Here is a 21,704-nt window from a genome sequence, read left to right as displayed (position 1 = left end):
GACGAGTCTCCGAGGAACTACCCATGAGTGAATCTTCAAGCTTCAAGGCGTGTTTCTGATAGTGTTATCATCAGCAGGGTTCGAACCTGCGTAGTCCAAGAGAAACAGATTTCGATTCTGGGTTATCACCGAGCCAAGAACCTCGGAGGTCCTCGGAGGTCCAGTCTCGATAGGAAAACAAAACGAGTTCAACAGATGTTGATTCTGTTACGATAACCACCTGGCTAGCCTCCGAGGAACTGTCCATGAGTGAATCTTTAAGGCGTGTTTCCGATAGAAAAAACTGTTGTCGGCAGGTTTCAAACCTGCACAGTCCAAGAGAAACAGATTTTGAGTCTGTTGCGGGAACCACTAGGCTAAGACCAGTTGAGGTGGGCCACCGAGGAACCGCCCATGAGTGAATATTGAAGGTGTGTTCCAATAGTAAAAACCTTGTCGTCGGTAGGTTTCGAACCTGCATAGTCACAGAGAAACAGATTTTGATTCTGTTGTGGTAACCATTTTGGCCAGGACGAAGTTGACATGAACTCCCGAGGAACTGTCCATGAGTGAATGATCTGCGAGGAAATTATCCATCAGTGATTTTTAGGTGGATTTTTCCGATAGCAAAAAAACCATGTTGTCAGCAGCAGGTTTTGAACCTGCGCAGACCAGGAGAAACAGATTTCGGCTCTGTTGTGGTGGCCACTTGGCTAAGACCAACTGCCACGAGCCCCCGACGAAACCGTCCACGAGTGAATGTCGAGGTGTGTTCCGATAGAAAAAAACCTTGACGTGATGGGCAGGTTTCGAACCTGCGCAATCCAAGAGAAACAGATTTCCATTCTGTTGTGGCAACCACTTGACTTCACCGGTTAGGGTAAAACCTCGGTGGACCCCATCCACGTGCGAATGTTAAGACGTGTTCCGTTAGAAAAAAACCTTGACATCGGCAGGTTTCAAACCTGTGCAGTGCAAGAGAAATAGATTTTCATTCTGTTGTGGCAACCACTTGCCTTATAACTGTTCAGGTAAACCGAGGAAACTATCCATGAGCGAATGCCACAGAGATAAAAACCTTATTGTCGTCAGGTTTCGAACCTACGCAGTCCAAGAGAAACAGAATTCAATTCTGTCGTGGTAACCACTTTGGCCAGGACACTTCCCAGGTTTTGAATCAGATTTCTGGCCTGTCACGCTTACCATTTGGCTAACACTGGTCAAGAAGAACGTCTACGAGTCGCAGAACATCATGCATTGACAGTAAAATCACATAAAATCAGCGGTCATTTGCCAACACAAAACGAACTGAATATTCCTCCCAAGACTTCTTCAACGCCGACATCCAGTCCAGAAACAGAACCAATCGCACGGGCTGCATAACGTAGGGACTCCGCGGCGATGTCTACTTCCGAAGGAGCTGTGAGGTCGAGCACAAATTGGTATGATGCATCAATGAAGCATAACGAATGTACTTACAGAAGGCGATGAACTCTTCCAAGTGCATGACAGCTTGCTCAAGAAAATCTCTATGACGAGCATGTGTGATGAGTGGACTTGTGTAATCGAAACCATCGCTGTATCTATTAAGAGAGGTCAGGACGTCCATCCACCCAGTAGATACCAGAACCGTGTAAAGTACCTTGATCGTAAAACCTGTGCGAGACCATCTAGAAACGATTGGGTACCCTCGGATGTGCGAAGACTCGCTGTCCAGAACTGGGTTCGTTTGCCGTTATGACAGTCATCGTTATACTCCATAAAAGTGAGAGACTGGTTGGCAGGAAGGTTCGCGATAGTATCGGACTTGTTCAACAAGAAAAGGGTATCTGGTTTCAGGTGGCTCTTAACCTCATCCGGGACTCGAATCAGAGCATTGTCCGGAGAGGATAAAACATCAGGAAGAGATAGAACACAGAGAGACACATCAGCCTCCTTGACACTGAGCGAACCGTTAACAAAAGGATATAGCGTATTATGACTTGCACATACGCATTGCCTGCACGACCCACCCCTACTTGCTCTACAGTGTCCAAAGTTTCTCGCAGGCCAGCGGTGTCACTCAGTACAACTGGAAAACCTCCAATGTCTAAAGTGAGCGTTAGCACGTCTCGCGTAGTTCCTGGAATGGGTGATGTAATGGCCGCATCACGCTGAGCTACAATCAAGGATTCGAATCAAGGTGTCAAAGAGCGTAACTTAAAGGACATACCAAGAAAATTGAATAAGCTACTCTTGCCAGCATTCGGAGGTCCAAATATCGCAAGTTTTATTCCAGAACGCAGAATCTCCCCACGGCGGTTGTCATCCAAGTGAGATCGAATGCAATTGATGATATTCAATGCACGATCATGAGCTAATACCGCTTCAGATGAAATTGCAAATGAACCTGTAGAGGACCTGCCTTCTCTAATCATCGCTTCCTGACCAAGATCATCCACGTCCTCGCCAAAATCAATAAAACCTTCGACAAAAACTAGACATTCCAGGATCTGTGACCTCAGTGCAACATATTGCGCTCTCGCAGTCCCCTAGGAACATTTGGGGTAAATTGTAAGTCCCAAAATCAGCAATAACGCCTACCTCAGCTCCGCTGACAGCAACCCTTCTTTGAGCTTCTGTTTCAGCATCTATCAAGTCCCGCAGCCCCTCGACTTGGGTGAGATCAAGTCGGCCACCCTCGAAGGCACGTCTCGTAAACTCGCCTGGGACAGCGGGCCGACAATATGGTAGTTTAGCAAGTGCACGTAACACTGCAGAGAGCACTGCGCGCCCAGAGTGGATATGAAGCTCAAGAGTATCTTCCGTGGTAAATGATTTTGGACCTAATGTACATAATTAAACATCCCGCAACCTACGGCAAATAATTAGAACTCACCCTTGAAGAAGACAGTCAAGCTGTCATCGAGTCTCTCTTCGGTCTCTGGGTCGACGACGTGTCTGCGCTGGAGCATCCATGGTGTCGGTATGTCTTCGGACTTTTTTTTGCGCGTCACTCGTCGCCAGACGTCAAGCGCATTGGGTCCAGAAACCCGAATGACAGCTATACCTGCTTTCCCAGGTGGAGTGGAGAGCGCGTATATAGTTCTACGCTGCGCATCAGAGAGCGTGGGCTCAGACTTGACAGAGAGTGTTGTATGAGTATGACTGGTATACCCAGTAGCATCGAACTGCCACGACGACCTGTTGGGGCGATGTGATCTGCAGTTCCAGGGAGAATTTCTATGTAGAACGACTGATGCAAGGTTTGAGATCAGCAGGGAGTTATTTTCCCGAAATTGAACCTGTCTCCGTTGTATCCGTGGATCCTTTACAGCTTTCTGAGTGATACTGGCTCGCCATTGCCGCAACATTCACTGCCCTCGAATTCTAGCTCGCCGTCAGGCGCGACCAGTATGATGATAGACGCGCTACAAAGGCTGATCATAATTTCTCACGACTACAGCTTGCCCTTGCCTCTCATCGCCGAGCACAAGGTCTAACTAAACCGACTAATCTCACCCTTGTTATACAATCACATACTTAGGTTGCCCAGTTTAATCAGGAGCTATGGGTCAAACACGTTCGTATCTTTCCATGCCGCATTCATCTTCCATTCACCCCGTGATGAACAGCATCACAGTTTATGGAGGACATGCAGAAGCGGTCCAACTGTGCGTTCTACGTTCCATACCACCTCTGCTCTGCGATACTAATTTGACTGTGCTGCACAGTCACATCCGCTGAGCTAGAAAGATTGAAGAAACGCTTTATGAAGCTAGACAGGTCTATATCATCTCTTCAATTGACCATGCATTGCTAACGATCTCATAATGCGTAAACAGCGATGGCTCGGGCTCCATAGATCGCGAAGAATTTCTGCAAATACCACAAATAGCTACAAACCCATTAGCCTCAAGGATGATTGCAATCTTTGACGAAGAGTGCGTCGACAGATTTCTGTGGCCGAGTCACAATTTAATTCTTGCGCAGTGGAGGAGGGACTGTGGACTTTCAGGAATTTGTGGGTGGGTTAAGCGCATTTAGCAGTCGAGGAGGGCGGGAAGAGAAGCTACGATGTGCGTCTCCCATTTTGGTTCATTAGCACGGCCTCACATCATGATATCAAGTCGCATTCAAGGTTTATGATGTGGATCGAGATGGTTTCATTTCCAATGGAGAGCTGTTTCTGGTATTGAAAATGATGGTTGGGAACAATCTCAAGGTCTGTATGCACTTGCCCAATGATTCGGAACTCTTTGTAATCTTTTCTTTGAAACAGGATCAACAACTGCAGCAGATTGTTGACAAGACGATCATGGAGGGCGATCTAGATCGTGATGGAAAACTTAACTTCGAAGAGTTTGCCCAGATGGTGTCAAACACGGTTGGAAACATTTCCCTAGCTTCACTGTTGGTGCTCAATCTTTACCCTTAGGACATTGTCAAGCAGATGACACTTGAAGACCTTTTCTGACAGCTTCGGCACCAACGTCCCCTCATACCCCGCTGTGTCCATCACGCTCGTCTGTTGCATCATTATCCATTCATCATATGGTGGCAACTTACATGTAGTATCGCCTTTGTTGTAGAGTAAAGCTTCGGTCTCAGATCACCATAACACAAATCACGGTACGTGAAAGCCGCTGGGATCCGGAAAAGAGTGCTGTATGTCACTCATCAACAGAACTCGAATAACCTCCTGAATAAAATTACAAGTGTGACTATAAAACCCGTAAATCAGGTCTTTACTATTAGTTTCGGAGTTTTGTATGCACTGATCAAGCGAGCTACTGGTGACGTCAAGCACTTAGCGGACAAACCAACCTGGTCTGATCAGGAGGGACGTAATTGCTGCCATGAGTGACTAATACTCGCAGTCAAATGTGACGTATTTAACGTGTTTGAGTCAGACACTAAAATCAAGCACGTCTCACGAGAGAAGTCTTATCCAGCTGACAACTTGATTCTGCACTAGGTCTTGTTGTAGCTGGCCTGGTTCAGCATCTGACAAGGTGAATGCTACATATAGATAGCGGATCCACTCTACCTCAAAGTATCAGCGTAGATCCTCAAGAGACCACGATTGACGTACTGCGATATTAAAAAATGCTCCTGCAAATTACATGCTATTACCGAAAGACGCGAGCACTATTTACCGATGTTCTGACCATCATACAAGAGAGTATCCGAGATGACTTGACCATCGTAAGGGTTTGGACTACCACCAAAGGGAGTAAAGTAGTTGGTGGCACCTTGAACAGTGCGACGAAACAAGCTTGGAAAGATCCGGAAGACAAGACTCGGAGCATTGATCGCAATGCACAGATACCAGCGCAGACATTTGTCTGGCGCGCTCCAAGATCGTGCTTTTCAATGATGTTTGAGCAAGCTAGTGTGTCGACATGAGCATCTGAGTTCCGCCCAATGAAAGAAGATGAGATGTTAGCTGTGTTCTCGCATGTAACCGCTAGATGGAGTCAGGTAAATCAGCATCTGTTTGCAATCGCTTTGAACGGTTACTCACAGGAAGCTTCAACTGCGACGGCACCAAACGCTGCATCAACAAAGCTTAGCAAAACGAAGGAAGAAGCTGCACGTCACGGAGCTCGAAACAAAGAAGTTCAAAGAAGCTGGCAACATGACCGACGGGTTCTTTCATGTTGTCCGGCATCAGTCAGTGCTTTCAAGTTCTCAGTGTAGGCCCGTAGGTTGGTGATGGGGCTTTCCATGCCACACGGTGGTGACTGCTCGGAAACATTGCAGCCTTGCTCTTGTGACACGCTTTCCGGTAGTGTTCGACCGAAAACGTCGAAGCGCCTTGTAAAATTCTTCTCGGATCTTCGCCACTGACTAGAACCGTTGTATTCGCCGTTGATGGCGACCTGGTCCATGTGACTGGTTCAGGGCTTCATCTGAATTTTTTAATGAAGGGACTCACCAGCTGCTACCCCCTCATAGAAACTGAGAGACGCCTTGCCTACATACATCGCTAATAAGAGTTAGTTCGGCTGAAAATTGCATATTAGATTGGATAAGGATCCAGGGCAAGTTATATCGGGCTTGGACCAGAAATATAACGTAAAGACACCTTAGATCCTCTTAGATCAGTGACATCAAAGGCACCGCAACACAGACAATTGGCCCAACATAAGCAGCAAGGTCTGGGAAGTTATCAGTCATGACAATATGTGACATGTGAGCGTTAGACTTGGCGAGGCTGACAATGTTTCCACGATCAAGACAAAGACAAAGAATAAACTCACAACAACACATAGCGCTCGTGCTAAGCCACAACGTACGTTACACTAACAAAGACCCGCGCAAACAGAGATATCATACTAATTGAATCCGTGCTGGGGTATAAAATTACAGCACACCATCTTTTACTCTTCGTCTGGCACTCTTGAATCTGCGCTGGTTCGGAGGGTGGCGAGTTCAATCAACAATGAGGAGTGCACAGGCTCAGACTCCCTAGCAAAGCGACCTCTCATGTTGAGCAGAAGACGGTTGCAGAGCATGGACGGTAAAGCGATAGACCAACTGCCAATTTGTTTTAGAAATGTAACACAAAGGGAAATAGAGACCCACGGCATGAAGAGGTCTATATAGGAGGGATACCGAGCCCAGACAATAGTTGACCCAACGAGTTCCATGAATATTCTGTAGATGATAAATAGTCAAGTATACCGTGACAGCCACCTAGAAGCTGACAGACGTACACAAGAAAGTATAATAAACTTCAGTGGTCGTCAGCATATCTCATAAAAGATAATAACTACCAACCTATCACGGGCCAGAGACGTTGCAAGTTCACCGCGTTGGTGTCGGTCCAGGAAAACCTTTTTGAGGACGAGTATGCAAATGATAGGTTCGAGGATCAGCGCTGGCGTCCAAAAGATCGCAGAGATGGGGGCAAGACCCTCAAAGAGACAGCCTGCTGGAGTGGAAACCACCGGAAATCCTGACAGCGGTCCATTCAGTCGATTCTAATGAAAACTGCCAGACTCACTTTCCACGCGAGCGATTGTCAGGCCAATGAGGAGCGCCATCGCTGCGACCTCAATTATACTCAGGACAATCATCCAAGAGAGCACCTTGCGACTTCGGCTATAAATTGCCCACACCTTGAAAGATGTTAGTTGTCGACTTTTCGTATGAAACACTTGGACTCCCTCTAAGCTGTAGTATTGCTGAAACGAACGAAGGTTCAATAGGTGACGGTTGTGCATGTGCTGCATGCTTACTTTGAACGGAAATAGTCATAAGGAGTGCACTGTCGAATCGTGAGTAAGGCATCAAGAGAAAGTGACCCGCGACTCACACGATATTATTGCATAACATGTAGGTGACGCAACTAGGCCAGAGGAAGTCAATCTCATGGATGTCATAGTAACACGAACATACGTCTTGATGAATGGTTAGCGTAAGACGGTGGAAGGGTATGCCATAAGAATTACTTTGGATGATACCACTTTGTTTTGTCGTACTTTGAATGCTAGTCAACAGAATCAGCAGTGGTCAATACTTCCTACTCACTCGTGTCAAATGTGAGCCATAACGCTGGAAGCCAGCGGTTCTCGAATGCATATTAGCGTAGTGCATATTCTTCTCTATTATGTAAACTCACAAAATGATAGAGACATGTCACCCAACTTTTCCTCTTCAACCAGACCAGATCAATCTACCGAATCGTATCTTAACAGCTGCAGTGGCTGGAATCAGATTGACGGTTTACCTCGTCCTCGATGGTAATGACTACCAGAAATGAGAGTCAGCAAGTAAAATGCATCGGAAAAACTCCTTACTGTGTTCATAAATGAGAAGTCCCAGTGCTGCAACTCGTGATTGTTTCCCAATGTTCACTGATTGGCATATATTCATCAGTACACAGCCCAAGAAACGAGTCGAAGTCACCAACAAGCTTGCCGAGCAGACAGAGAAATGAAGGTCGTGTCTAACATGGACGGCTGGAAATATCCGTAGCATGACATGAAGCAGAACCAGCTTTAAGGCTCGGTACGCGAAAAATAAATGCTCAGCGCTCAGCCGCGAGGCGAACATATGTGGTCACTGCTTGATCGCAGCGGCCCCAATCCGGTTGGATGCCACAGTACAGGATAAGACGGACCCGATTACGTAGCGGGTTCTGGAGTTCTCGCTCCAAAAAGTTCAAAATTGCCGGCAGGAAAATCATGAAGGTTGACTAATACTGCTCGTGCCGAGTCCTCGAGGCAGGTCACCGGCAACTCGGGACAGTGCTTTCAACATACCAAACACGACTGTGTTCAAGTTGTGAGCGGAGAAGTGCACGCCGGGGACCTTGATGACATTTGCTGTGCGAGTTTCGGAAGCGTACGATACTTGTAACGATCGATCGAAAAACTGATCGACTGTTGCGGCACATGCTTCCAGGACCCTGACCAGGAACGCGGCATAATGTAAACAAATGCTACCATCTCAGGTCTTGTGAGTTAGGCTGAAAATAGTCGCATAAATTTTTCAGAGGGCGAGCAAGGCTGGGCGCATGCACATGTGCCGTTGATAATTGTTAATCGGTTAAGGGCTGACTGGCACCGCTTCAACGACATCCAAGTCTCCGCTCCGCCACTAATTCACGCTCACGATTACCGCTTTACTTTTTTACCCTCCTGGTAAGGCAGTTCATAATGAGCAAACTTGGAGAGGTCATTGGTAGAAATATCCTTACTGGCTCACTCTCACTAATATCCATCTCGTCATCCCGTTCTCTTTTCAGAATAGCGGAGTCCATATCCATCGCACTTTCATCTCGCGCAGATTTATCGAACCCCGAAAGCTGTCCGGAAATAGGACAACGCCATGTACTTATCTTTGAATCCTCGCCTCCCGTGACAAGAATTTCATGCTGTGTTGCAGGTGAGCAATAGATATCACCGCACGATGAAAACGTACGTTTTCATCCCAGAAGACTGAACGGACCACTCCAGTGTGACCATTGGCCCATACTGAATTTATTGTCCATGGAGCAGATGAGTCTGACACATTTGAGCTTGAGAGAAGGGCCACATCACCCCTGTGCAGATATGTTAAATTGCATATTACAGTCATGACATCACATACTCGTTTGAACCAACAAATACAGCGAGGTTGCTGTCAGATCGTTTTGTGTTGTGACATGTTATCATATAGTCGGTAACCCAAGTTCGCCCATGGCTATGAACGGAGGGGTGACGAATGTCACAGTTCTGCAACATGTCGAGCTTTGTGCAGCATCATGAGGAATCAGTAGATCGAAAGGTGGTTGGGATATACCTCATTTGACCAGCAGCTAAATGTCTCCATATCGCTTGCAGCCCAGACACGATTGGCGGACGAGCCGCGAATCCACCCTGCTTGAGATATGCTGCAACCCCAACTGCCAACGTTCAGAACCGCTTCATCCTCGTCGTCTTCTGCAGAATTTGATGTGCTAACCAGGCCATCGGTGGAAGCTGACAGCAAGATCTGTCCAGATGTTGGAGATGGACTATTTTTCAGAAAGTGCACTGCAGTAATGTCATCTGAATGTGTTGAGCCGTGAATACGGAGTGGTACAGCTGGTTTTCGAGGGTCCCTTTAATCTCATGTTGAAGTTCACAGCCTTCTAAAGAAGAGCAGAACCTACCAGTAGAGTATAAATGCATCCTCCTTCTGTAGGTCCGTCCCCGCAGCAACGGTCAAGCCATCATGAGAAGCATCACAGGACAAAACGGTACGAGATCTCCCAGATGTCGTCACTAGTTACCGATAATACTCTTGAGTTGTCAAACGTGAAGATCAAGCAGTAAAGTATGAAAAACATACTTTGTATGGTCGGAGCGCCAGAACGTTCATCCCAAGCAATCACGCAACCATCCTTACCAGCAGATAAAAGCATATGCCGATCGGACCCCCCGATGCCTCTAACTGTTCGCAAGGTTGTGGTAGCGTTTTGATGACCTTTGAGGGTCTGGACGCATTTCAAAGATGACTTGTCAAAAAGATGAATTGCGTTTGATGGAGCAGAAGCAGAAGAAACATAGTAATTTCCCAGCGATGTCAGTGCTAGAACATAGCTTCCATCCGGGTGAGCGGTAGACTTTATTGCTGAAGAAATTGTCTCGAATGAAGGAGACTCGAGTAACGACATGAATGCACTTTTGCAAGCTTTTCCAAAGTCTTTTCAAAAGATTGGCTTGAAGGAGAGTGTAAATTCAGAAGTCCAAGATTACGTCAGCAGGTCAGCAGATTATCTAGCCTCGCTACGAAATTCCCTCGTCATTCGCCATATCTTTATTTCTTTACCACCACCTTGCAATTGCAATTGCAAGCGCCTAGATCCTGTTCCACCGCAGCTGTTTTTCTATTCGACTCCTTCAAAACACCCACGCTCTTTTCAATCCACAGTCTTTTCGTCGATTCCCTTAACATAGATTCTCGAACCTGAGAATCCATTCACCTAGACTAAGAATAAGCATTTCACTTCGTTGCATTCTAGTCTACTCCCACTTTCAACATGACTCGTCGGGGTGAGTCTTTAACTGTTAGGATCTCGCGTGCGAAGACTCAACGCATCATACAGCTCCTCGTATCCACCGTCTCCCTCAACGTCTTGACTACAACCTGATTCCCGCGCCTTTGGGTGCGTGTGAATGCATAAGTCAAGTCGCAACATTAATCAAATTCCTGCAGATTTATCCCTTCCGCTGGCCACGGAAAAGTCACCTTTGCCGGCTATCATTGTGACCCCATCATCTCCATCAGCCGACGCACCTGAGTACTACATAGCGTTCTTAACACCGCCCCTTAAGCCTACGTTTCGTGAGCGCATCTCCGAGTATTCTCCTTTCCAGCCACAGCTGCCCCTGAAGACTCGGAGCGCTATCATCGTCTCCCTCATTCTCTTCATTCTGGTCTGCCACATTCTGGTGCACATTGCTGTCCGCCGTCCACACTCCGATTTCATCACATCCTCTGATAATATCTCGTCCCTCAAAGCGAATTATCATCAGGCCCAAAATTCGTTCTTGGACTCGTTTGTTTCAGATCTCAAATCTTTTTGGAGTGGACCAGTGACCGGGGATACGCGAAACTTCATAATCGAAGATTTTTCACAACCAGCGCATCGGTAGATGTGGCAGGTTCGCCATGTTTTAGTATCTAGACCTTGATACAAAGTCTATGCAATTTTTGTGCTTCACCGTGTTCCCAATTTCCCATGCATCTACTGACACTCATATATCAAAGTTATTCCCGACCGAACTGACTTGTTTACAGTCCCATTAAATTTCTTTCGGTTATATTTATCTGGAGTTGAAATGTTTAGCTAAAGTCCTCCCCTGTATCACGGTAACTGTACAGGAAACTCTTGGCTTTGTATTCAGCATTCAATACCTGGACCATTCCATACACAACGACGTCAGGTCTGCGACACCTGTCCAGTTGGGTTCCCATGCCTGTATCGACAATCAATCCATTCGCGTGATTTGTAACATCAATTCAGGGATCGCTCCAGGGCTACAGCTTGTGCTCTCAAACATTTTATCGATACTTTCGCAGTAAGCCATTTCTCCTTCAAGTCGAAGTTCTCCAGTGGTACAACACTCTAACAGTCGCGCATCTGCAGAACGTTCGCTCAGCCAGTTCCACACATATGCTTCGAATCAAAGTTCATGCATCATGTGGCGTTTCTGCCGTAATTGTTGTACCTTACTCACGCTCGCTTCGTTTTTAGTGTGTCATCCCTGTCTTCGACTGAACGTCTTATAAGTACGATGGTATTGCTAACACCTAGTAGCATGAGCTACCCACTCGATTCCTCGACTAGTTCACAATATTCATTTTCTCCCCCCACTCCCGTTATTCCGGCAAGACAAGATTGAACATGTCTCAGCTAGAAGCCATGGCTAGATCTGTATCTGAGTGTTGCTCATTATCATCCTCGGGAACCATATTGGGGGAATATCGACCCCCTTCCTCGTCACGATGCTGTGGAATCACTTGTCCTCAACCTGCCGTGGCCATGGCATGCATTTCATCCTCTAGTCATGTGCTTTTTGACATACCTTTTCAACTCCCCCTTTCCACCTATGATCCCGTCAATTGCGACACGGTGATTTCGCTGCCATCTCCGTCGGGAGTACCTGCAACTCCAACATCGTCTTCGTCGTCCTCATTTGCGACCAATAGCCGTACCACATCACGCGTTGTGGTCATACGAAATAATGATTCTGATGAGGGTCAATCTCCTCAGACTACATCTCATAGTAATAATGGTAATGATGGTAATGATGGTAATGATGTCGCATCTTCAGTTTCTTCTGCAACCTCTGCCACTGTCTCGGTGGTGGTGACCATCACCTCCGCATTGACTTATGACACAACAGTGTCATTGGAGAACACTAGTCCTGGGAGTGTTCAACCTTCGCCCACTGAAACTGTCACATCTGCTCCGTCTACATCTAAGTCTAGGTGAGCATTTGCGCGTATCTAGTTTGACAAATTGTTGCTCATTCTCGTTGAAGTCCTCTTTCCTTGGTATTGGATAGCGATAGTCCTGGGAGTGTTCAACCTTCGCCCACTGAAACTGTCGCATCTGTTCCGTCTGCATCTAAGTCTAAGTGAGCATTTGCGCGTATCTAGTCTGACAAATCGTTGCTCATTCTCGTTGAAGTCCTTTTCCCTTGATATTGGGGAGCACTAGTCCTGGGAGTGTTCAAGCTTCGCCCACTGGAACTGTCGCATCTGCTCCGTCTACATCTGCTCCGTCTACATCTAAGTCCAGGTGAGCATTTACGCGTATCTAGTCTGACGAATTGTTGCTTATTCTCGTTTAAGTCCTCTTCCGTTGATATTGGGAACTGTTTTTGGAGTTATTTTTCTTGTCGCCCTCGCCGTAATAATCCACAAATTTCGCTCTCGCCGGCGCCGGCAGGCTGAGTTGCTCCTCCAGCCTCTACCAGGTCATGAGAACCATGACTTCCAAGAGTGGTCAATGCGCTTCCAAGAGTGGTCGATGCAAAACCCAACTCCACCAGCCTCAACACCAGTCACGCTAGAAAGACGCCCTCGTGCTCCCCCACTTGTGGGAAGGATATTTGATTGGCGGTCAAGATGCCGCTCCCCAGGGGACAGTTCGGAGCCGACGACCGAGGTGCTATCAGACCCTTTTGCAGATGGGTCTTTCGCCGTTTCTTCACGGACCAGTGAACCTGCAACGAACAACCACTTTGCAGTATTTGGCGAAAGGCTCAGTGTGCTGCACACGAGCGACAACTCGGAGTTGAATATTCTTGCCCCCATTCCACCAAACGCTGGGACGTCGATACATTCGTCGTACATTTCTCCGAGTGGTCATTATCGCGAGAGGCATGCCCCACCTGCAACGCTGGCAGAAGACACGGCGGAAAGGTCGTAGCTGGTTTTTCACGCTGGTAGTGAACGTTTGGGGGTTCTGTCGGACGAGGCACGTAGGGCTTAGGTGGTCTTAGACAGGAACGGCTGAAATTTGTCGATAAACTCTCAGCCTTGTGGCCAATTTGGTTGTAAATACGCTTGGTTGTACAACTTGTACGTAGACCTAGTAACAGCCTACTAATGTCGAACATTGGCGTGGGAATACATGCCGTACGCCGTTATAGAAAGAATGCCGCTTTTGGGTTACTCTATTGCTTCAAGTATATACGTACCTGGCCTCAAAAAGCTTGCTCTGGTTCTTCAAGTTGCCTGGTTGTCCTTCGTTGTCCTTCCAGCTTGTGGCCTGCTCGTCATGGATGCGCTCTTTGTACCACTCGCCTCTGCCATCGGTGCATCCGTAGACCAGATCAAGGTTGGGGGCAATCTTGGTTCATACATATAGGGCTAACTCGATTGAAAAAAAATGCTAGCTCATCTCATGTCTACTAATAGCATGCCCCCTAGGAAGTCTCTTCATTCGTATACCAGCATCTCAGCCCAATCTCAAGCATCTCTTCAATCTGCTCGTCTCAGTTTTCTTTTTCATACCAGTTTTGAATCTGCCATGGGGCTTTACCCAGCTATTAGGGAGTGTTCTTGGAACGTATTACATTGCGGCTAATGTAAAAGGCCCCAACATGCCGTGGATAGTTTTCGCGTATGTTTACCCTCTTAACTCGGGAAATGCCTGCTCACTGGACTTTCTGCAGCTTCGTCATGGGTCATCTCACAGTCAAGTAAGGAATATATAAGACATGTTTGGACGAGAGGCTGATATATACCCATTCCAAGTCACGTTATACGGGCATTTTACGACTTAAGCTATGAAACGTTCGAAGTGACAGGGCCTCAGATGGTGCTCACGATGAAACTCACGACTTTTGCATGGAATGTCTGGGATGGTAGAACGGCTCCTAGAGTAAGCCCCTACTGCACGCTCAAAAGTCTCCTGAATTGAATCACACAAATTCAGAATCTAGACAAATGGCAATTACAAAAGCGCGTCACGAAATATCCCACACTACTCGAGTTTCTTGGTTATTCGTGAGTCTTAGTCGATGTGTTTTGTCGACAGATGACAGATTTTTATGTAGCTTTTATTTCCCGGGTGTTCTAGTCGGGCCATATCTTGACTACGCGTCGTACATGTCCTTGATTGACGAATCACTCTTCGAAGGCAAGCGCAGTCCCAGTTCAACAAGGTCCATTCCAGACGGCAGAAAGCGAGTCGCATATCGCAAGATGTTGACTGGTTTGGTCTTCCTGGGAATCTTTGTGGTTTTGAGTCCCTCATTCTACTACGGCATCGTGATCGCCCCATGGTTCATGACCCAAGGATTTCTCTATAGGTCCGTCTCAATGCGTTCAATTGAATGCTTCTCTGACGTATTTGGCTAAAGGATGGCATATTTCCAATTGTCTGGTTTCATTGAGCGGTCTAAGTACTATGCGATTTGGACGCTCACGGAGGTGCGTTTCGTGTTCTATCGTAGGCGCAATTCTAACGCAGGCAACCAGGGTGCAAGTATCCTGACCGGATTAGGGTTTACTGGGTATGGCCCTTCAGGCGAATCCACATGGGAAGGTGCCGCCAACGTCAAAATCCTCGAGATCGAGCTCCCTTCGAACTTCAAAGTTCTGCTCGATTCATGGAACATCAATACGAACATCTGGCTGAGGGAATGCATATACAAACGTGTAACTCCCAAAGGGAAGAAGCCTGGGTTCCGCAGCAGCATGTTGACTTTCGCGACGAGCGCCTTCTGGGTAGGTGCTTGGGTATGCTACGCATGATTTGTGCTGATTTTGTTGTAGCATGGCATTGCGACGGGCTACTATCTGACGTTCTTCTTCGGTGGATTCATCACTACCGCAGGCCGCCTCTGCCGTGCCAACATACGTCCTTTGGTCCTCCCCCCTCCAGGAGCACCTACGACAATCACGAAACGCATTTATGATTTGACTGGAACTTTCGTCAGCATCCTCATTCTCAACTACGTGGCGGCGCCGTTTATGCTGCTAACTTTCACCGATTCTATCGAGGCTTGGAGTCGGCTCCATTGGTACGGCTTTTGGATGATTGGCTCGACACTCGCTTTCTTCTGGCTTGGTGGCTCCAAATTTTTGAAGGCTCTACAGAAGAAGGAAGGAAAAGTCGCTGAGAAGGTCGTGACACCCGAATCCCACGTTATGCCACCACCTCTAGATGACGTAGCAGAAGAGTTGAGGGAATTGCAACACAGGATGAAAGATTAGGCCGAGTTTGGGTACTTATTTAGACGGGCTCCGACAATTGATACTTATGTTCAATCAAGATTTTGCATACTGTCTCGAACTTCTGGATCATGTTTCAGTCCTAAATATCGCATTTCTCAAGCAGGGCCTTCCTAATAGAGACGTGGGCTCGAACATAAGCAATGCATAGGCGGGGCATACAGAATGAAAAGAAGATGGTTTGTAGTATACCCATAATGCATGTGACCACACAGATATTGCGACGCCTTCCATGCTGCCACCAATGAATATTTTGTGAGCTTCTTATACCTTGAAGCCACGAGACTTTCGGCGACCGCGGGCCCGCTCGAACTGAGGGAAATGTGTCAGATATGAACACCTTTAAAACGATGATCAACACGTACTTTGCGACCCTTGGAGATGGTGTAAGGCTTCTTGTTCTTGTGGGGACCCATGCCAAAGTGCTTGACAGCCTCGCGAGTGTTCCTCTTTCCCCGGAGCAACACAGTGTTAGACCCTGTTGGTGCACGAAGTGCGAGTTGATCCAGCGTCAATGCCTCACCACCAGCATTGAGAATGCGCTCCTTTGCTGCGCGCGTGAAGCGTAGAGCAGCGACTGAAAGTTTGGGCACTTCGACGAGACGAACGTCATCGGTTACAGTGCCAACAACCACGATAACTTTTGAGTCGCGATCAGGGGTGGCAGTGGTCTCTTTAACAATTCTTGACAAAGAGAGGGGGGGACGGTTGATTTTGGAGAGGAAGAGGCGGTGGAGGATAGCCTGAGTAAAAATCATGCTTCAGTCAAACGCCTGAACCACACGTGAAACTATTCAACCTTGTTAAAACTCGAGTCTGTGCGGCGAGCCAAAAATCTGTAAAGCTGAATAACATTTAGATTAAGCTTTTGCGCATACTGAACACACATACTTTGACGAGCAAAAGGAGGTAAGGATCCTCGCTTTTGGGGGCCGTCCGCTGGGCCTTCTTGACGTGGTGTGTCCTGAGGTCGATACCCTAGTAAGGCACATTTCAGTATAATATCTGGGTGCTATTTGGGACGACCAGCTCACCATCTTGATCTTGCCGATTTGTGCTGTTCGGGGACGGTGAACAGACGACAACGGAGGCTTGAGGAACTGTGCAGGACAAGTAAATAAGGTTTGATTCTCGGCATTTGGCGGAAGATGAAATTGAATTCGCAGTTTGAGACCAAACAAGTGACAAACAACGCCAAATTTTTCTTCAACTTCAACTGCCATGGTGCGTCACATTTTCGGTGGCCAAGGCGATTTTTTCTAACTTCTTACCTTTCTCTTAGGATCAATACGGAGAACCAACTGCCCCTTCAGTTGACCCTTACTCAGATGCATACAATGCACCAGCACCCGCTACTGCTACATCAGAAACCAGAGACCGGGACGCCGCCCCAACACGCGGCCGTTCTCGTTCGAGAAGTCCTGGAGCCCGCAGCACTGGTTACCGTAGTCCTCCTCCAAAACGCAGGTCACCAGCTCCTAAAAAGCCAACACATGCTCCAATTGTACGTTCCACATGTTCTCCTCGTGTTTTGCAAAGCGCTTATGGGGCAAAGAAGGCGCCTAACCCCTCCCAAGTTTTGGGGGTCTTCGGATTAAGTATCAGGACACAAGAGCGGGATTTGGACGAGGAGTTCTCTCGTTTTGGAAGAGTCGAAAAAGTCACAATTGTGTACGACCAAAGGGTACGACGGTTTCATTTGCATTTCGTTACCCTAACCCACAAAAACGTGTTTTTCAGTCCGACCGTTCTCGTGGTTTCGGCTTTATAAGAATGTCCAGCACTGAAGAAGCCACTCGCTGCATTCAGGAACTCAACGGAGTCGTACGTTTTCCCTTCATGCGTATGCTTTCCTAGCTGATCTCCTTCATAGGAACTGAATGGACGTCGTATTCGGGTCGACTATTCTGTCACTGACAGACCACACGCACCAACCCCTGGCGAATATATGGGACATCGTCGCTCGACTAGGGACACCTACTCAGGTTCAGGCCGCGACTCTTACCGCGACTCCTACCGTGACTCGCACCGTGATCGTGATCATCGCCGTTCCGATCGCGATAAGGATAGAGACCCCTACGGTCGCGACAGCCGTGATTGGCGCGATCGTCGCAGCCCTCGTCGTTACTCACCTGATTACAGGAGGCGTGGGAGCTACTCCAGGAGTCCTCCTAGGGGTAGTAGCCCTCGCAAGGATTATGATGGTCCTTCAGGCACTGGTGCAGCAAGCTCCTCCAACCAGGCTGAAAACGGTAGTCGTTGGTGATGTTTCAGTTGTCAGCGGAAACCATCTCGAAGGTGTGTTAGTTGTGGTCCTTTGTTTCAGTTATCGATGGGCGAAAGCATGGACAAGAGGTCTCGTTCGTACAAGCACAAGTGATTGAAGAGGTTCATGGCGGTCATCCCCCAGCAAATCTCAAGTTGGCAATGTTCTCGTTACTTCCCTATCTTGAAGAAAGCAAGACATGGTTTCCGCGTTCGCTATTTCAGACAGAAAACCAAGTTCAAAGTTCATTTCATCCTCGACTATTTGCCTGTATCCGTTCCGCATTTCATATCGCTCTACTATTTTGTTCTACACTATCAACTTTCGCTTCCATGAAGAGTGGCAAGTCCCGAATTGCGATTGCAAGAAAGGTCAGGCACAATAATCCTGCGCGTAGCGATTCAGCATATGCAGCCAAGGGAATGTTGGCAGGCTTGTGGAAGGCTTCACAAACCAGGCTGAGCGAAACTTACGTCTACTTATCTTGAACGGCTCGTTCTGACATTGATGATTGCTCAATCAGGAGGCTTGGCATGTATGGCGTTATCAAACAAGAAGCAATTACCAAGTGTATTTTGCGCAGGCGTTTGATGAAATGCAGCGCTTTGTTGTCGGAAATCTCACGAACTCGTCGTAGCGAAAAGTTTCGTCACTACGCCGGATTCGAGTTATTATCGACCATTAGAATGCACCGCTTCCGCTGGTTAATCACCAGGGCATGTGGCGTTGATCCCAACAGTCGAGAAAAGGAACAGCATCGACATAGAGTAAGATTGTATATATTTCACCATCACGATCAGGGCAGTGGTAGCTAACTTCAACCCCAGTGAACACGTGCTATGGCATGGTACGATGAGAATGGGGGTGTTATCCTCAATTGGGGAAAAATCAGAGAGAATCATGTTGTGTCGGTGCGCATCTATGCCCGGGCACGATCTCCGACGAAATTTCTCACCCAGGTTTCAGATGGAACCATATCACATCATACTATCCGGTACTTGCAATTATTTGATTCATTGAATGCATGAATTGACCTGACGAGAGACGACGTGCTATCATTGACAGTGCATGATGTTAGTGCTATGTATCATGGCGGCATAAAGGCAGCGTAGGCGCGCGGAAATCGTACAGGCAGCGGAAAAAATAGCATGAAAGCACTGTTTTCATTCATTATCTACTCGATCTGACCATATACAAGGACTCCCCTTCAGTAGCAACTCAGGAAATATAATGTTAGCACAATCTTGTCCTTCGTCTCTGCAAATAAACAATGTCTATTCGCGTTCTCACCCTCGACTATTGACCGTGAGCAGAGGGATCCGTCCGGAAGTCGAGCAGTGCTAGCGTCAAACCTTGACAACCATTAAATGTAGTTGCATACGCGGGTCGCAGAGGAAACTGTCTCCGATTCACTGTCCACGACGAACGGTTCGGATGGAACGCAAAGTCGATGCGGGGGATGCAGTGACTTTCGAATGCATTCAAAAGGAGTTCAAGTTGGACTTCGACGAACCGACGACTCGGATGCAGCGCGATGATCACGCGCACGCGCGCGTTTCTGACCAATCCATTTTCAACCGAAATCATGTTTCGTTGAATACAGTTCTCTTTGAGATCCAGGCGACGAGGAGGTACTCCAGGATGGGTCAATATCGCAAGGTAGTCGGGGGCTTGTTCTGGTGCGTTCAACGGAGTGTGCTCGGCTTCTTTCAGACCGTCTGAACTAAAATAAGATTCCAAGTTGTTTCGTGAGCGGAATGTATGATCGATATCCGTTTGCGATACTTACGAAAATAGCCCCGCAATTTTGACGACTGCGCGAAATTTCATTTGCTATGATAACCGCTGGAAAGGCGCGAGCGCCATCAGGAAGGGGTTGTAAGTCCTATATAGATAGATGAATGAGCCAACATGCGAAGGCGTAGTGAACTCACATACATCATTAATGGCAGAGAGATGAAGGGAACTAGGGTTCGGGATAAAACTGCTCGCCTGATAGCAGCTTGCTAATTAGCGTATTATTTAATAGCTATAGCTAACAAGAGTTAAAACAAATATCTCACAAACTCCAAGCCCACCCACCCATGATCCTCTTGCCAACTATATACTTCCCGGTGCGCTGGGACGGGCCATTCTCAGTGCGTAGATGCCAGTGGCAGCGAACCCACCGCTTCCTATGACGCGACAAGTCATGCAGTCATTGTAAGATAAAAGCTGGGGGACGAAGGTGGAGTCGGAGTCAGGCGCTGCAGAGGTTGTGTTTGATTCAGGCCCCTCTAGTTGCGCAATGCGGAAGAAAGCAAGTCCTCGGACCTTTACAGTCACGGAAGGACCCCGGAAGCAGAGGCCCATAGTATGTTTGGGGAACATCATGATTTAGAAAAGAGCGTATTACTACTAGTGCATCTATAAAAGAGTGTATAAGCCTTCAGACGACATCGTAAAGTGCTTTTAAGTGAAAAATAATAGACACATATAACGAGGGGAGGTTTTACAAACGACGAACACAAGTCACCTTGAGTTGATGCAAACTAATATTGCCTGTATGCATAACCCAACATCTCCGAAGGGCGTCTTTGCATCAATTTCGGGGCACATGCAGCCCTCAGTCCACCCATTTGCCGTCGTCACAGGTTCGCTGAACATGGTACAGTCGTCCTCACTATCCACCGGGTCATAGAAGACCAATGACGGGTCTTGGCTCAGGCTGTGAGGGTGTGATTGGTAGGACGAAGCAGAGGGCTGGGACGATGGGGTCCTGTCTGATGCGGAGGGGGCAGCAACACGACCGCCGCCGCGTCCGCTGCGCGGAGAAGGGACATATCCATGTTTTGTTTTGCGATGACGCGTCAGGGCGGAAGGATCGTGGGTCCTGAAGGTGCAATCATGAGGACAACCATAGCGTTGCTCGCCGGTGCTAAATTTGGTAATCAGATGAACTCGTTGATGACAACGCACGAGCACATACTGTCTGGCGGAGTGGACATCGAAGCTTCTTTTTATCAGCGTCGCAAAGTCACATCCGGGAAAGGTACAGGTGTACACGCTGGATGCGGGCTCATGTGAGTGACCAGTCTAGCATGTAGAATGAACACGTACTTTTCTGCATGCCTAGCCTCATGTCTCTTGAATTCCGCAAACTTGGTAAAAGTTTCGCCGCACTTAGCCTGAGAGCAAACATAGACCTACACATTTTCAGATTCAGTCCTAGTGCATAAATTATCCTCGTGATTAGGCTCGCCTTGGTAGGAGACATTTGAGAGTTGATTATGCTGCTTGATTTTGTCTGAGGTGAATGCCTGATTCTCCTTGGGGTAATGATGATACCAGGTAGGCATTCGGGCTGGACTAAATACGATTCCCAGAGGTGGAAGTGGCATTGTGCTTTGCGGTGGACAGACGCTTGTGGGATTCATACATAAACGCTTTGTTGGTGCACTAGTGGACGTGAGCCACGACAAAGCACGAATGCATTGGTAAAGCTTCTGCATCTGTTCGAAGGCTTCATTATCCGTTATACGCAATGCTACGAAGAGAATTCCATTAGAAAACAACGATCAATGACATGCGTGACATATGTGGATACCTGTGGCCCCATCTTGGTGGACGATAAGGATTGGACTCAGCCGCGCAGATGACAACTAGCACGTCATGGATCCAGCATCGAGTGGACACCGGGGTCGCAGTTTATGCTAGAGATGCATCGATGGATGTTATGTAACTCGACGTACAGAATTGAGTAAAGAACTGA

The 21,704-nt window shown here is 47.5% G+C and overlaps 11 protein-coding genes and 1 non-coding gene across 12 annotated transcripts; 4 read left to right on the top strand and 8 right to left on the bottom strand.

Moving 5' to 3' along the window:
- Nucleotides 1-284: 284 nt before the first annotated feature.
- On the bottom strand, nt 285-366 carry DFJ58DRAFT_t72. The gene has a single exon. It is a non-coding gene; the product is annotated as a tRNA-Leu (tRNA).
- Nucleotides 367-1,202: 836 nt separating this feature from the next.
- DFJ58DRAFT_291939 (tRNA modification GTPase TrmE) lies at nt 1,203-3,430 on the bottom strand. The gene is made up of 8 exons (XM_041379703.1): nt 2,858-3,430; nt 2,563-2,804; nt 2,384-2,510; nt 2,192-2,335; nt 1,972-2,137; nt 1,622-1,921; nt 1,459-1,562; nt 1,203-1,399 (listed from the first exon to the last, which is right to left on the bottom strand). The coding sequence occupies exons 1-8, from the start codon at nt 3,330-3,332 to the stop codon at nt 1,266-1,268; spliced, it is 1,692 nt and encodes a 563-aa protein (XP_041245307.1). The 5' UTR covers nt 3,333-3,430; the 3' UTR covers nt 1,203-1,265.
- On the top strand, nt 3,431-4,869 carry DFJ58DRAFT_291914 (calcium calmodulin-dependent protein phosphatase). Its single transcript, XM_041379702.1, has 9 exons — nt 3,431-3,541; nt 3,594-3,632; nt 3,693-3,744; nt 3,804-3,902; nt 3,952-4,037; nt 4,089-4,183; nt 4,241-4,345; nt 4,397-4,590; nt 4,646-4,869. Exons 1-8 carry the CDS (start codon nt 3,529-3,531, stop codon nt 4,433-4,435), a joined length of 528 nt encoding a protein of 175 aa, XP_041245306.1. The 5' UTR covers nt 3,431-3,528; the 3' UTR covers nt 4,436-4,590; nt 4,646-4,869.
- Nucleotides 4,870-5,109: 240 nt separating this feature from the next.
- Nucleotides 5,110-5,423, bottom strand: DFJ58DRAFT_701714 (uncharacterized protein; the record flags this gene model as incomplete). The annotated part of the gene is made up of 2 exons (XM_041383608.1): nt 5,110-5,213; nt 5,285-5,423. Coding segments are annotated over 2 exons (243 nt in total), but the record flags the coding sequence as incomplete, so codon positions are not given.
- Nucleotides 5,424-6,201: 778 nt separating this feature from the next.
- DFJ58DRAFT_781136 (uncharacterized protein) lies at nt 6,202-8,103 on the bottom strand. The gene is given in 15 exon segments (XM_041389779.1): nt 6,202-6,501; nt 6,550-6,621; nt 6,681-6,698; nt 6,745-6,922; nt 6,971-7,085; nt 7,135-7,151; nt 7,206-7,234; nt 7,283-7,315; nt 7,401-7,402; nt 7,419-7,447; nt 7,498-7,537; nt 7,589-7,642; nt 7,697-7,716; nt 7,767-7,823; nt 7,880-8,103. The coding sequence occupies 15 exon segments, from the start codon at nt 7,950-7,952 to the stop codon at nt 6,345-6,347; spliced, it is 894 nt and encodes a 297-aa protein (XP_041245304.1). The 5' UTR covers nt 7,953-8,103; the 3' UTR covers nt 6,202-6,344.
- Nucleotides 8,092-10,172, bottom strand: DFJ58DRAFT_781134 (WD40-repeat-containing domain protein). Its single transcript, XM_041389778.1, has 7 exons — nt 9,784-10,172; nt 9,605-9,716; nt 9,253-9,553; nt 9,061-9,200; nt 8,893-9,013; nt 8,669-8,845; nt 8,092-8,609 (listed from the first exon to the last, which is right to left on the bottom strand). The coding sequence occupies exons 1-7, from the start codon at nt 10,106-10,108 to the stop codon at nt 8,586-8,588; spliced, it is 1,200 nt and encodes a 399-aa protein (XP_041245303.1). The 5' UTR covers nt 10,109-10,172; the 3' UTR covers nt 8,092-8,585.
- Nucleotides 10,173-10,252: 80 nt separating this feature from the next.
- Nucleotides 10,253-11,471, top strand: DFJ58DRAFT_781132 (uncharacterized protein). The gene is made up of 3 exons (XM_041389777.1): nt 10,253-10,487; nt 10,541-10,600; nt 10,651-11,471. The coding sequence occupies exons 1-3, from the start codon at nt 10,475-10,477 to the stop codon at nt 11,088-11,090; spliced, it is 513 nt and encodes a 170-aa protein (XP_041245302.1). The 5' UTR covers nt 10,253-10,474; the 3' UTR covers nt 11,091-11,471.
- A 2,152-nt stretch (nt 11,472-13,623) lies between these two features.
- DFJ58DRAFT_781126 (MBOAT, membrane-bound O-acyltransferase family-domain-containing protein) lies at nt 13,624-15,749 on the top strand. The gene is made up of 9 exons (XM_041389776.1): nt 13,624-13,786; nt 13,845-14,071; nt 14,124-14,150; nt 14,206-14,332; nt 14,387-14,457; nt 14,508-14,762; nt 14,814-14,883; nt 14,932-15,180; nt 15,229-15,749. Exons 1-9 carry the CDS (start codon nt 13,727-13,729, stop codon nt 15,667-15,669), a joined length of 1,527 nt encoding a protein of 508 aa, XP_041245301.1. The 5' UTR covers nt 13,624-13,726; the 3' UTR covers nt 15,670-15,749.
- On the bottom strand, nt 15,750-16,801 carry DFJ58DRAFT_781123 (60S ribosomal protein L18). Its single transcript, XM_041389775.1, has 5 exons — nt 16,722-16,801; nt 16,579-16,665; nt 16,487-16,531; nt 16,053-16,430; nt 15,750-15,999 (listed from the first exon to the last, which is right to left on the bottom strand). The coding sequence occupies exons 1-5, from the start codon at nt 16,722-16,724 to the stop codon at nt 15,952-15,954; spliced, it is 561 nt and encodes a 186-aa protein (XP_041245300.1). The 5' UTR covers nt 16,725-16,801; the 3' UTR covers nt 15,750-15,951.
- An 82-nt stretch (nt 16,802-16,883) lies between these two features.
- Nucleotides 16,884-18,343, top strand: DFJ58DRAFT_781121 (uncharacterized protein). The gene is made up of 5 exons (XM_041389774.1): nt 16,884-16,911; nt 16,970-17,191; nt 17,243-17,371; nt 17,428-17,511; nt 17,561-18,343. Exons 1-5 carry the CDS (start codon nt 16,909-16,911, stop codon nt 17,951-17,953), a joined length of 831 nt encoding a protein of 276 aa, XP_041245299.1. The 5' UTR covers nt 16,884-16,908; the 3' UTR covers nt 17,954-18,343.
- A 906-nt stretch (nt 18,344-19,249) lies between these two features.
- DFJ58DRAFT_701694 (uncharacterized protein) lies at nt 19,250-19,970 on the bottom strand (the record flags this gene model as incomplete). Its single annotated transcript, XM_041383607.1, has 2 exons — nt 19,743-19,970; nt 19,250-19,676 (listed from the first exon to the last, which is right to left on the bottom strand). The coding sequence occupies exons 1-2, from the start codon at nt 19,781-19,783 to the stop codon at nt 19,250-19,252; spliced, it is 468 nt and encodes a 155-aa protein (XP_041245298.1). The 5' UTR covers nt 19,784-19,970.
- Nucleotides 19,971-20,032: 62 nt separating this feature from the next.
- Nucleotides 20,033-21,562, bottom strand: DFJ58DRAFT_781116 (uncharacterized protein). The gene is given in 8 exon segments (XM_041389773.1): nt 20,033-20,224; nt 20,266-20,527; nt 20,550-20,870; nt 20,922-20,999; nt 21,053-21,138; nt 21,195-21,209; nt 21,224-21,479; nt 21,540-21,562. The coding sequence occupies 5 exon segments, from the start codon at nt 21,207-21,209 to the stop codon at nt 20,485-20,487; spliced, it is 543 nt and encodes a 180-aa protein (XP_041245297.1). The 5' UTR covers nt 21,224-21,479; nt 21,540-21,562; the 3' UTR covers nt 20,033-20,224; nt 20,266-20,484.
- Between the last annotated feature and the right edge of the window lie 142 nt (nt 21,563-21,704).

The sequence above is a fragment of the Suillus subalutaceus genome (assembly GCF_016647625.1).
Source record: "Suillus subalutaceus strain FC151 chromosome Unknown DFJ58scaffold_36, whole genome shotgun sequence".
Classification (NCBI taxonomy): Eukaryota; Fungi; Basidiomycota; class Agaricomycetes; order Boletales; family Suillaceae; genus Suillus; species Suillus subalutaceus.
Note: the sequence above shows the minus strand (reverse complement) of the source record. Positions and strands in the feature narration are given on the sequence as shown.

Coding starts and splice junctions, on each gene's coding strand:
- DFJ58DRAFT_781136 (XM_041389779.1), bottom strand. CDS start 7,952: ATGTCATGCTACGGATATTTCCAGCCGTCCATGTTAGACACGACCTTC. Junction 7,643..7,696: donor TCATTACCATCGAGGACGAG/GTAAACCGTCAA, acceptor ACGATTCGGTAG/ATTGATCTGGTCTGGTTGAA. Junction 6,502..6,549: donor TATATAGACCTCTTCATGCC/GTGGGTCTCTAT, acceptor ACAAATTGGCAG/TTGGTCTATCGCTTTACCGT.
- DFJ58DRAFT_781126 (XM_041389776.1), top strand. CDS start 13,727: ATGGATGCGCTCTTTGTACCACTCGCCTCTGCCATCGGTGCATCCGTA. Junction 14,151..14,205: donor ATGGGTCATCTCACAGTCAA/GTAAGGAATATA, acceptor ACCCATTCCAAG/TCACGTTATACGGGCATTTT. Junction 14,884..14,931: donor CGATTTGGACGCTCACGGAG/GTGCGTTTCGTG, acceptor GCAGGCAACCAG/GGTGCAAGTATCCTGACCGG.
- DFJ58DRAFT_781123 (XM_041389775.1), bottom strand. Junction 16,532..16,578: donor ACCTCCTTTTGCTCGTCAAA/GTATGTGTGTTC, acceptor AATGTTATTCAG/CTTTACAGATTTTTGGCTCG. Junction 16,431..16,486: donor CAGACTCGAGTTTTAACAAG/GTTGAATAGTTT, acceptor ATTTTTACTCAG/GCTATCCTCCACCGCCTCTT.
- DFJ58DRAFT_781132 (XM_041389777.1), top strand. Junction 10,601..10,650: donor CCTGATTCCCGCGCCTTTGG/GTGCGTGTGAAT, acceptor AAATTCCTGCAG/ATTTATCCCTTCCGCTGGCC.
- DFJ58DRAFT_291939 (XM_041379703.1), bottom strand. CDS start 3,332: ATGTTGCGGCAATGGCGAGCCAGTATCACTCAGAAAGCTGTAAAGGAT. Junction 2,805..2,857: donor CTTGACTGTCTTCTTCAAGG/GTGAGTTCTAAT, acceptor TATGTACATTAG/GTCCAAAATCATTTACCACG. Junction 1,922..1,971: donor GTGGGTCGTGCAGGCAATGC/GTATGTGCAAGT, acceptor CGGTTCGCTCAG/TGTCAAGGAGGCTGATGTGT.
- DFJ58DRAFT_781116 (XM_041389773.1), bottom strand. Junction 21,000..21,052: donor GAGGCTAGGCATGCAGAAAA/GTACGTGTTCAT, acceptor GCCCGCATCCAG/CGTGTACACCTGTACCTTTC. Junction 20,871..20,921: donor GATGTCCACTCCGCCAGACA/GTATGTGCTCGT, acceptor TACCAAATTTAG/CACCGGCGAGCAACGCTATG.
- DFJ58DRAFT_781121 (XM_041389774.1), top strand. Junction 17,192..17,242: donor AGCCAACACATGCTCCAATT/GTACGTTCCACA, acceptor TATGGGGCAAAG/AAGGCGCCTAACCCCTCCCA. Junction 17,372..17,427: donor CAATTGTGTACGACCAAAGG/GTACGACGGTTT, acceptor CGTGTTTTTCAG/TCCGACCGTTCTCGTGGTTT.
- DFJ58DRAFT_291914 (XM_041379702.1), top strand. Junction 4,038..4,088: donor GCGGGAAGAGAAGCTACGAT/GTGCGTCTCCCA, acceptor CATGATATCAAG/TCGCATTCAAGGTTTATGAT. Junction 4,184..4,240: donor TGGTTGGGAACAATCTCAAG/GTCTGTATGCAC, acceptor TCTTTGAAACAG/GATCAACAACTGCAGCAGAT.
- DFJ58DRAFT_781134 (XM_041389778.1), bottom strand. CDS start 10,108: ATGTCGTTACTCGAGTCTCCTTCATTCGAGACAATTTCTTCAGCAATA. Junction 9,014..9,060: donor GTATTTGTTGGTTCAAACGA/GTATGTGATGTC, acceptor ATATCTGCACAG/GGGTGATGTGGCCCTTCTCT. Junction 8,846..8,892: donor CAGTCTTCTGGGATGAAAAC/GTACGTTTTCAT, acceptor CCTGCAACACAG/CATGAAATTCTTGTCACGGG.